General features: G+C 42.2%; 1 protein-coding gene across 1 annotated transcript in view; it reads right to left on the reverse strand.

Moving 5' to 3' along the window:
• The window catches only part of GNA12 (G protein subunit alpha 12), a 94,309-nt gene that overhangs the window by 38,860 nt on the left and 43,048 nt on the right, over window positions 1-12,401 (reverse strand). Inside the window, exon 2 of the mRNA XM_045541229.1 lies at window positions 10,840-11,055. Within this exon, the coding sequence (XP_045397185.1) occupies window positions 10,840-11,055 (216 nt within the window). The remainder of the gene's footprint in view (window positions 1-10,839; window positions 11,056-12,401) is intronic.

The raw sequence follows: 12,401 nt of genomic DNA on the forward strand, positions 1-12,401 counted from the left end.
GCAAACTTAGCTACGCCACCTTAACCTGAACTCTTCCAAAGCCTTGTTGGGATACACTTGTTCAATTGTTGATACTGGTCTGCTAGAAAGGTTTAGTGACAAGAGCCTTAAAAAAGAAAAAAAGCATGTTTCATCACAATTTTTTTTAAAAGGAAGAAAGAAAAAGGTCATAACAAGTTAATAAATCAGCCATTTTATTTTGGCTTAAGTGCAAAATTCTCAGAAAAGTTTTCTTTAGGACATACTTTGCTTTTCCTAGCTGCCACTGAGTAGCTGGGACTACAGGCATGTGCTACCCTGCCTGGCTAATTTTTCTATTTTTTATAGAGACGAGGTCTTGCTATGTTGCTCAGGCTGGTCTTGAACTCTTGGCCGTAAGTGATCCTCTTGCCTCAGTCTCCCAAAGTGCTAGGATAATAGGCATGGGCCACCGAGCCTGGCCCTGTTCTATATTCTTGATACTTTCTTCCATTATTTCTTCTAGTTTACTAATACTCTGTTGCCTAACATACTCACTGAATTTTTAGTTTTATATTGCTAAATTCTAGAAGTTCTAGTTTATTTCTTTAAAATATGCTATGTCAGCCACACACAGTGGCTCATGCCTATAGTCCCAGCTACTCAGGAGGCTGAGCATTGCTTGAGCCCAGGAGTTCAAGACTGCAGTGAGCTATGATCATACCACTGCACTCCAGCCCCGGTGACAGAGAGACCCCATCTCTTAAAAAAATAATAAAATAAAATATGCTATGTCATTTTTAATAGTGTCCAGTTTTTCCCCTGAAGATATTTTCCAAATTTTATTTCTTTAAACACATTAAGTGCAGTTGTTTTAAAATCTGTGCCTGATAAGTCCAATATCTGAAGACTGTGGATGGATCTGATTCAGCTGTCTGCTATATCTTCTGATTCTAGGCATTGTACCTTGTTTCCTTGTGAGTTTGGTCATCTCTGTGATGCCCTTGCCTTTAAAAAAAAACACACCATCTGTGGGGAATCTCCAAGGTATAGGATGAAAGTGTCTTTTTCAGAGAGGATTTCTGTTTGCTTCTAACAGGCACTTGGGTACATTATCTATTTGCTGTCACTTTAAACTAAATCTACAGTGTCGGGGTTGCCAGACTGCTCTGGTGCTGTGAGTTGGGATGTCAATCCCTGTGGAGCCAGCCCATAGGTGGTTCTGTCTTCTCTTTTCCCCTTTCTTTGCCGCTTTACCACCCCTTTGTGGGCACCTTTCCGTTTACCCTTACCCTCTGAGGTCCCAGCTCATTACAGGGGAATCTCCTATCAGATCCCCCAACTCTGACAAGAATTAAATTTCCACCTGCCCTTTCGAGACCCCCCAGATCTGTCAGAAGCCACAGCTCAGGTTCAGAGTTTGGAACTCAGGGAAACCAGCCGCGAGTGCTCTGCTTCTCCCTCAAGGTTCTCACTCTCTCTCTCAGGGTTTGGCCTGGCAATCCTTTATAATCTTGTCACCACTTAGAGGCTTTTGTAAAGTTATTTTTAACATTTTATCTAGCATTTTAAATTATTTTCAGCAGGTCTTTGGATAACTAGCCCACTATAACTAGAAGCCAGAAATCTTACATTTATTGCTTTAGGATAACTTCCTTGGATGAGTTACTGGTGTTTTGACAACTGGGAAACCTTGTCACTTTCTATTCCTACCACTATGGATGACAGTACCTATTTTCTGTGATCCAATTAGCCTCGAGTATTACACTTTAAAATCACTACCAATCGAACCGACAAAAAGTTATCTCATTATTGCTTTAATTTGTACTTCCATGATCAGTAGTAAGGTTGGTGATATTTCTTCCTTCACTGTTTTCCATTGGGGATAAATCCCTCATTCACTGATTCATAAGAGCTCTTTCATGCAGCCTGTAGTTGTTTTATGTACCTTTTAACATATAAAAAACACCTTTTTTTAATATGTTGTAATTTTTTCCCTAATTTGTCATTTGCCTCTTAATGTTCTTTACACTGACTTTTGCTACACAAGAGTTAATAATGTTTATGTAATCAAACCCATTGTTTTCCTTTAGGGTTTCCCTAGGGCCTTGCTATCATGTAAAAATATTTCATTATTAATTCTATTATATATCACATTTCTACCCTGGGCCTCCCTGTCACCAGCTTAAGGAACTATGTTAAAATACATAACCCTTCATTTTCCCCAAAGGGGTAGATTTTTAGAGGTTTATACGTGTACAATACTATTCATGATTAATGAAATGAAGGGGAAAGGCCACCACCATAAGCAGGAACAGGAAAGTTTCTCACCAGTACAGGATCCAAGAATAGCAAATACCTCAGCTTCCTGCTTCTGTGTCCTCAGGCAAGAACCATCCCGGAGGAAAACTAAGTGTCCCACCCCCTCCAGAGCTGGGATCAGGATCCAGATAAGCATTAAACTACTTAGGCTATTCTAGTTCTCTGCACTCTACTCTTGGCCAGGCTGCTCATTAGCGCTGTCATGTCAGGCATCAGGTGGTCTCAATATCAAGTAGGATTTGGTTAGAGAATTTCTCAAGGCCCGTAAGCCAGATGAGCAGTTAGACTGGCCCCCAAATTCCTCTCCAGTCCTAAGGTGTCCAGACCCTGATGGCATCTTGTCATCTCTATCATCTGTCACCTGGATTACCGCAAGAACCTCCAAACAGGTCTTGTTTTTATTGTCTATACAGCTGCCACAGCAATCCCATCAAAATGTAAACCAGACCATATCATGCCTCCTCTGCCCAAATCCACGTCCTGCTAGCAGCCTTCACGGGCCCCCTCACAACCAATGCTCACCCCATCTGCTCCCTCGGCTCCTTGTCACATCAACCTCCTGCAGCCCAGCCCCCCTCAGGGCCTTTGTACTTGTTATTCTTCTGGCTAGAACACTCTTCTCCCTTACCCCAGACACCCACCTCCTTCCCCGCTTTCCAGGAAATGCCACTCCAGGAAGCTACTGTAGCCATGGCTACAAGCCAAGACACGGAGGCTTAAACAAGACGGGCTGGGTGCCTCTGCGGCACTGTGTGTGCCACTTCCAACTGTGGGGTCACGCTGACCAGATTCATGACGCTGATCAGCCATAGGGACTGGGGAGAGAGGCTGGGGGCAAATGGCATTACAAGAATAAGATCCAGAACTTAGTCCCATGGCTACTCTAAACCACAGAGAAAGCGAACAATGAAATCTGGATTTGCAGCCATATTCTCAAGTCTGTTAATCATGAAAGAGAGAAAACAAATGTAGGGAACACTGGAGTTAGAATCTGCAGAAGAAACCTCCCATGGCCACCCTACGTACCTGTCCAGGCTCTCCCAGGCTGCTCAAGGCTTCTTCCCATCCCATCCTGCCCCTCCTCCTTTGAACAATTTGCCAACCAAGAGCCTGCACTGTGAGCCTTCCACATTGGTGTGGTCATGTGACTAAATTCCAGCCAATGAGATTTCCTAACTACTAGGAAGTCATCCTAAATGGAAGAGGGTACACTCTTCTTCCACACCCTCCTTCTGCCTGGCTGCACTGCAGTCTGGTGGCCCAGCCTGGGAGCAGGAGCCCTGCAGCAGGACCCGGGACAAATCTGGACATAGACCTACCACAGCATCCCTGGACTGGCTGTCTCTGAACTTCTTTCATATTAGCGGGGAAAAAAATGTACCACTTTAAGTTCCACTGCTATTTTGGGTTTTCCATCACATGCAGTAGAGATACCCAGGAACATCTGCCACCAGCTATAAAATAGTTCCAAAGTAGAAAGAGACTTTGAAATGTCCGAACTTTACCACAAGAAACATGAGAGGCTAAAAGCACTGTCCTCATCAGCATTTCCTGGGGATTTTCCTTTTTCCCTCTTGACTAAAACCTTGGATTACAGCTTTTAAAAAATCAAGTCTATTGGGTATCTTAATAAAAGAGAAGAGGAAAGAATAAGGAAAAGGCAAAAAAGCATACTTGCAAAAGGGTCATTATCTAATCCTGGGTGGGCCTAGTTACAACTCAGATGGGCAAAGAGATGACCAATAACAGAGTCTGCAGGGACACATGGAAAACACTTATGTGCTGTCCCCAAACAACCCAGGAACATAACCTGTCATTTAGGCACTGCTGCTACTTCACGTCTTATTTGGAATCAACCAGCTACAATGAAACTGTCCCCTGAGTATCTGACAGTAACCACCAATAACTACATAGATTTCTTTCCTAGAAGGACATAGTATTTACAGAAAATGTGCAGTGCTGTTCATCGGTCATATAAGTCATTTTGCTTCTCATGGTCTCAGAGAAAATTACAAAAAGCTACTGTAGCTACAAATCACCTCCTCTTCCATGCAGTCCAGCCCTCTAGTGTCTCAAAAGCTTACTAAGAAAGCCTGGGGAAAACATTTTGAAAGTCAATTAAAATAATATCAGCAAAAGCATAGGCAAGTTTCCAAAGAAAGGTTAACCTGTGGTGTCAAGTGATCGGTTTGTTCTTTCCTAAAAAGACACAACTATCACACAGCATAAACTGACAGTTGTTCCAGGAATGCAAAGGAGCATTTTGGGCACTACTTTATCCTAGAGCTTTACCAAAAAAGCATTCTGAGCCTGAGAACTTGTAAACCATGTTTCCACAGCCCTTGGCCCTTAAAGAGCCCATACATCTGGGTGAGGGGCAGGAGGGGCGGGAGAGAAGGCCATGCTGACAACCAGCTCATGGCTGCGTGTGCTATGCAATTAACCTGAGGGTCAGATGGCTCCCAGAATTAAGTGCAACACATGTAGATTTCAGGGTAGACACGAGGATGGTGATTTCAGTGATTCTTTTTATACTTAGCATGTTACTCGCTAAGGCGCAGGATAATCTCCTCTTAAAACTTGACACTCATTTGGTTTTACAGCAGCAGTATCTACACACACAACCACCATGGATATTTTTCCTCTTTTTTTCTCTCCACATCTAAAATCCATCCTATACATCCAATCTTTTCTAGCAATCTCTAGTAACGTTACAAAGATTTGATTCCTTTAAATATGACAGAAAAAACAATCTCTGCAATATGCACCATCACCTGATTTCCAGAAGAAACCAAGAAGCGCTGTGCAATCAGCATAAACCGACTCTTCCATGCTGAGTCCCTAACTCCATCTTCCTAGGCCAAAGAATGAATGAAGACATTTTCAGGAAAGGACAATGCTCTGCCACTTTGAAATAAGTGAAAGGATGTAAAAAATGATTCATAATACAGTGAATTTTCTTAACATCCATGAAGTGTGAGACATGAAGTATCAGAGGACAGAAAAAGTGACCAGCCTCTGCGAGCAGCAGACCCATCTGTGTAGCAAGCACATGTTCGGCTCATAACTGGAAAACAGGAAGTCATATAAGGACTCTAAGGAATGCATCAAACTCCCAGCACAGTTATCCAATGCTTTGAGCAAGAATGACACACCAAACCTATAGTGACAATTCAGTTGTCACATTTTGTCGACGGGCCACAATTTCAAGAGTATGTGATGAAAACAAAAACTGGTTCATTTATTCAGGCAATTCTGTACCTAGTCCTAGAGATCTTCCCAGCCTGCTCACACAGCATGTCTGGAGGGAAGATGATGAAGATTACAATGAACTAGATGGGAAGCAAAGCGCTGTGCCAAAGATTAGCAAGGAAACAACCCTAAGACATCCAAACCACCTCTGCCCTGGCTTAGATCTCACTGCCTCTTGACAGGAGTCTAAGCGAGCCCTCCAGGTGGACTCGTCTTATGTAAGGCTCACAGCAATTTATGGAAAAACTGCAACTCGGATCTGTTATTCTCTGCTTTAAACACCTCAGTGGTGTCTCACTGCCTACAGGTAAGTCCAAACTACTCGGTGCAGCACATGTGGCTTTTGTGAGCATGTTACCTCCTGAAAGCCACCTCCTCCCCACTGAGCAGTGGGCTGGGTAGGACCACCCACCACCAGTCCGGGCAGGCTACTCCCTCTTCCTCAGTGCTGAGTGCAGGGATGGAGGGTTCCATCCCACGCACAGTATGTCCCGGCCACGTGCCTGGGCCACTGCTGGATGTGTGCGTGAGGCCTCCTGCTGTGCTGCCATTTTGCACGCACAGAGCAGGCCAGGCCCAAGACAAGCCAGCATGGAGAAGCACAGCAGAGCCGTGGAAAGAGCAGAGACACAGCTGAAACACACAGGGTGCTCCTGTCTCACCCTCCATCCCCCACACCCTGTCAGTTTTGAGCCAACAAAGTCTCTCTACGGTTTACGCCAGTTTGGGCTGGGATTTCTGAACTTGTATCCATAAGCATGCCAATTGGGACATGCTCCTGCCTGACTGCAGGGACAGCCCCTGCCACTTTTGGGTCAAGGGAACTTCTGCAGCTGCTGGGTGCTTCCTGGGCCCCATCTCTGCCACTCCTCTGCCACCTCATCCCAACCCTCCCTGGCTCATCCCTACCTACCTTTAGAAAAATCTCCAAAAACATCTCCCTGACCTCTTCCTGCCAGGTAGAACTGCCTACTTTTTTACCTTTAAGCCTAATACAGCCTGTGTGTTCCTCAACTATATTTCTTATCACATTTTATTGCAATTACTTGCTTCTGTGTCTGTCTGTCCGACCAGCTCTTTGAGCAAATGAGATAGATGTCCTTAGCACAGTACCGGGCACACAGAAAGGACTCACTGGAAAAACCCCACACATGGCATGGCAGGAGGACTGTGATGTACAAATTCAGGTCACTCTCAGTGTAGGAATTATACACCAAAGACACCGATATACTCATGTTGTACCATTCTAATTAACTAGATCCCCAAATTAAAAGGTGTCATCGAAAACAGATAATTCATAGCAATATCGTCTGTATGCATATTATAAGCACATCAGTTAATGATAATTTTCAAGTTATGTTTAAAAAATTCTAACATCTTTTTTTATTAAAAAAGAGGGTCACAGCCTGGGCAACAAATGAGACTCCATCTTTATAAAAAAAATTAAAACACTAGCTGGGTGTGGTGGTGCATGCCTGTAGTTCCAGCTACTTGGGAGGTTGAGGTGGGAGAATCACTTGAGCCAAGGAGTTTGTGGTTACAATGAGCTACGATTGCTTCATTGCACTCCACTCCAGCCTAGGTGACAGAGTAAGACCCTGTCTCAAGGAAAAAAAAGGCACACAAGAAGATACTGTTTTTGTTAGTTATACTTTTGACAAAAACCTCTCTGATGAGTGTCTTACTGTGTCTTTCTTAACTGTGCTTTAAAACTTAAGGTCTAACAGGGCAAGGTCTTCTTCTTTTCTCTTCTGTTGAGCCACAGAAGTGATGTCCAGAGGGTACCCAACGTGAGTAAATGGCAGTGGACAGCAGGGAACACACACAACAAGGGATCAGTAGGAAGAAGGCCAGGCTGTCTCCTCTTTGGAAAGGGAAGACCCCCTTCCCGTCCCTCCCCCGGGCCCCCACACTACTCCCCTCAGAGGAGAAAGGGCCGTCACAAGGTAATCGCCAGACACAGCCCTTTTTCTTCCTCTTTTTGCTTCTATCTGACTGGAATGGCAAGAAAAACCGAGAAACCGAGAGGACAGAGGGAACAGGGAGAAGCCTAACACCTGGCAGACAGCGATGAATGTAGCAGCTGGGTCTCTGCACGAGACTGTCAAAGGCTGTAAGAGGTCAGCCAGGAAGGGGAAAGAAAAGCAAAAAACAAGTCACCAAAACATCACTCTGGGAAGGTTTCTGCCACTAAGAAAAGGAGTCAAGAAGAGAAACAAGTGCCTCCTGAAGGGGCAGGACAGGGGCCCTAATGACAGTGAATTAAGACAATTACGTTCTTTGAATTTTGTTGTAAATGTACATCTTGACAATGATGACTATTAAGGACCTACTATCTAGCTATTTTAATAAAATGCTCTGTAAATATTTTTTTGAAAAAGAAAAAATACAGAAATGTACAACATATAGGCATAACAAACACCCATCTTACCCACTACCCAATAAATAAGAATTTAACACTGCCATACTTGCATTTGGTTATTATAGTCTTTAAAAATACATAATTGACTTGAACAATAAGTTTTCCAGGTAGTCATATCTTCAAAAAGTCTTGTTGTTGGAAGCACCAAGATCAAAACAAAGGGATGCCTACTAACTCACCTTGCAGCCACCTTTCCCTAATCACATGCTAAGTCCATGTCTAGATTAAAAGCTCTCTGGAGACAGGCACACACGTAGGTACTACGTTAAGTGTTGAGTGAATGGATGACTATAGGGAGAAATAAGCAGACTGGACTTTTGGGCCCAAATTTTTCACAGTGATTACTAAGAAGATGTACCCTTGGGCAAGCCATAGCCTCTCTGGGCTCATTTCCATGTCTGTGCCAAGACAAGGGCTTGACTTACCAAGCTCAGAGGGCCCTTCTAGCTCTGAAACACGGTATCCAATGGAATAAGGCAAAGGACAAAAGTCTGGCAAAGCCATTCCACCACACTGATATCCTAGATACAATACTTACTAAACATTCGTTGTAAATAATCAGCTCTGGTGTTTATATTTCCTTCTTTTGTAAATCCTCAATTGATAGCTGCAATTTCTATTCAAGTTCTGAATAGACTAGAATATCATCTTCCAGATCATGTGAGTTTATGGGGGACAAAGACTTAACCCTTAATTCCACACTCAGGTATTAACTTGTATTACCCAGTTGTTTCTTACATTCCTGCCCTTTAGGAGATTAAAATGTCCTTTCTATGGCAACCACATCGTCTACTTCTTTTGACTCTTTAACTTTTAAAGTCAACTGGTGAAAGAATGTGCAGATGAAAAAAGGGTTAGTAAAAAGGTCATCCTTAAGATCCCTCAATGGACATTAAAATTAGTAGGCAAACAGGGCATTTGCGTAGTCTCAAAGTATCTCCTCAAGATAGATATTAACAACATAGAGAAAAAATAGTAACTTTCCAGTGAAGAAAGCTGGCAAACACTGCCTTAACCAAGCAACCGAGGCTCACATCACCAGTAACTGGGCATATCAATATTATGCACATCCTGATACAATGCTCTGAGCAGGGCGCAAAGTCACTTCTGTGGTTTTCTTGCCCCAAAATGAATCACCTCATTCTAATGATGAGAAAACACCAGACAAACTCAAATAGGGAAATTCTACAAAATAACCGGCCAGTGCTCTTTATGTGTCAAGGCCACAAAAGACAAGGAAAGACAAGGAGCCGTCACAGATAGCAGGAGGCTAAGGGGACGTGACGATAAACACAGGGGATCCTAGCACACAAGGACAGGAGACAGAAAATGTTAAATTTCAACAGGGTCTATAGTTTAATAGTTTTGTACCAATGTCAGTTTTCTGGTTTTGATATTGTATTACAGTTGTGTTAAGATGTAAACACTGGGGAAATTCAGTAAAGAGTATGTGGAAACTGAACTGAAAGGATTGTTAGTAAACTATATGCAGCACCTCTCAGATGAAATGAGAAAAATAAAAATAACTCAGTAGGAAAAAATGCACAAAAGACATGAATAGGCATTTGCAGGAAGAGAAAACACTTATAGTCAATAAATATACTCAGGGAAATTTCAATTAAACCATGAGATATAATTAAAAATTTTTAAGTCCAATAACACTAAATATTGACATGGATGCGGGACAACAGGAATGCTTTTCCACTGCTGGTAGACACACAATTGGTACAACCATTTTGGAAAATAATTTGGCATTGCCTCGTCTATTTGAAGATATATATGCCCTATGACCCGGAAATTCTATTCCAAGGTATACATCCTAGAGAAACCCTTGAACGCGCATCTGGAGACAACCAAGAAGACCACAGCAGTATGTTTGTAATAGCAAAATATGAAAACAATCAAAAAGTGCACTGATGACAGAAGTGTGAATCCTAGTATCTTTGTGCAATGGAGTATCAGCAGTAAAAATGAAAGAACCATTGCTACATGTATCATGTGAACAAATTTCAGCACGTTGAGTGAAAAGGTAAGTCACAGACGAGTATATACACTAAGAAACCATACATATGAAGTCTGAAAATTGGTAAAACTCAAGTATATTGTTTAAAAATAAATACATACTATAACAAAAGCATAAAGAAAGATAAAGGACTAATGACTTAAAATTTAGGATTCTGGGTACTCAGTGGGCACAGGGATATGAAAGTCAGTATATTTCTGGATATCCTGGGTGTGCATTAGTATTAGCTGTGCACATCTATTCTGGTTATGGGAGAAATCGGATATTTTTCTTTACATACAGTTAAAGCTGAAAGGTTATCAGGAAAAAACCAGAATGCCAACGGGTAAAATACACACAATTTTCTGGTTATAGACCCATGTACTAAATGAGTCTAAATGACTAAAATGACTAGCCTTTTTGAAACTTTCAGACCTTAAAGTGAAAGGACAAATCTGAAGGGAACTCCTCGCGGGGGTCAGATTAGTTTCCAAGGCACTGATCTGAAAACATTCATGATTTGCCTGTATCCACACATCTCGGACTAGAAAGTTGTTTTAGGGGGGCAATTATTTCCTACTATGCACAAGATCTTCTAAAAAACTTCAGTTCCTTGACTTGCACCCATCTTTAATAAATAAAAAATACTTCTTAATCCTTGAACAAAAACATTTATCTAGCCTGAGTGAATTCTGCTCCCTCTTGAACAATTTAGGGAGCTTAATTTGTCTCCATCGTGTGTTTTAGTCACTGAATGTTAGGATTTATGGCAATTTACAGCTTGTCTGTACTGTTATATAGTTTTTAAGGAAATTCTACTAACGGTCAAAAACAGTCCTGTAAAAACCCACAATCACGTAGCCCAGAAGGAGGGCCCACTCACCAGCTGAAACTCGCTCCTCCGGCTGAAAGCTTCCCTGATGCCAGAATCCCTCCAGAGTGCGCTCAGAGCGGGGACATACAGCTGAAAGGTGGCAGGCTCCACAGGCAGCCCCGCCTTGTTCTCAAAGGCCATCAAGAACATCCCATGCTTTTCATTCTCAGAATACTGCCAAGGAATGCCAAGCTTGTCTCGCGCATCGACAAGAACCCTTGAGCCCTAGGAAATAAAAGAAATAGAGGAAGATTTAATTGTATTTCAAATACTAAGTCATAATAGAGAACTACAATATGGGCACCAACTATCACAAAACAGAAAACTCACAAGCTATCAATTTGTAAGGATTTGTCTCTTGGTTTGTTTTGGTGTGGCATGAAATGTCTTAACTCCTAATAACATAACCTTATCAAGACAGATGTACATTTGTACCACACAAACAGGTCTGCCTTTTGCTGTCACTCATTTGAAAAGCTACTGGGAAGGAGAACACTGACGAGGGAAAAGAAGTGGCAACAAATTCAGCAAGCCTCACTGGAAAATGAACCACATCAGCAAAAAAGACAAGGTTTTAAAAACAACTACATAGAACATCAACCACAGTAGTCCCCTCTTATCCATAGGGTATATTCCAAGATGCCAGTCTGAAACTATGGATAGTACTGAACCCAACATACGCTATGTTTTTTCCTACATATTCATATCCATGATAAAGTTTAATTTACAAGTTAATAAGAGATTAACAAAAACAATATGGAACAATTATAACAATACATTGTAATAAAAGTTGTGTAAATATGGTGTCTCTCTCTCTCTCTCTCTAAATACCTTATTGTACTGTACTCACCTATTTTAGGATCTCGGTGGGTAACTGAAATTGTGGAAAGCAAAACCGCAGATGGGGGACTATGTACTACTATTAGCACTCCCAGTGTTACTACTTTTCATCATGACTGAGATCTGGCAGCTCCTTGATGCCAGAAGGATACAACTGCTTGTTCTAACTCAAAACGGGTGGGAAAACATATAAATCAGGCAGTCAGCAGTCATGAGACAGGAAAAGACTAAAACATAACACAAGCCAAGAAGGCCGCCCACTCAAAAAGAAGCCAGGGGATCATTTCTAGATTTAACGCCACCATTGTTTGTGATGATGAGAAAGTATTTTTCATTCTTTTGCTTATTTCCTCACTGTTAAAAATAAAGTAAGTATTTCTGCCCTTTTCTTACCTCACAGACAGGGTCAAGGGGATGGAGAAACAGCCCAAACTAAAATAGTATTAGGGAAAGCGTCCAGCTTGGGAAATATGCTCCGTCTCAGCAGAAGCTGCCTCACTGTGCAGGGAATAGGTGTAGCTCACCACTCTTAGATTAATGCTTCAAAATTAGCAACACAGGATCCACGAAAGTTTCTGAGTTCTGAGGGGACACACCAAATACTCTCGCATGATCAATACCAGGTGTGTGCGGAGTAGCAGAGGGCCCTGAGAAGGCTGTCAAGTGCGTGACTTTCTGTCTAGGGGACTCAGAACCGACTGAGAGCAGCACCCTATCCTTCAGGACAGAGA

Source organism: Lemur catta, chromosome 2, assembly GCF_020740605.2.
Source record: "Lemur catta isolate mLemCat1 chromosome 2, mLemCat1.pri, whole genome shotgun sequence".
NCBI lineage: Eukaryota > Metazoa > Chordata > Mammalia > Primates > Lemuridae > Lemur > Lemur catta.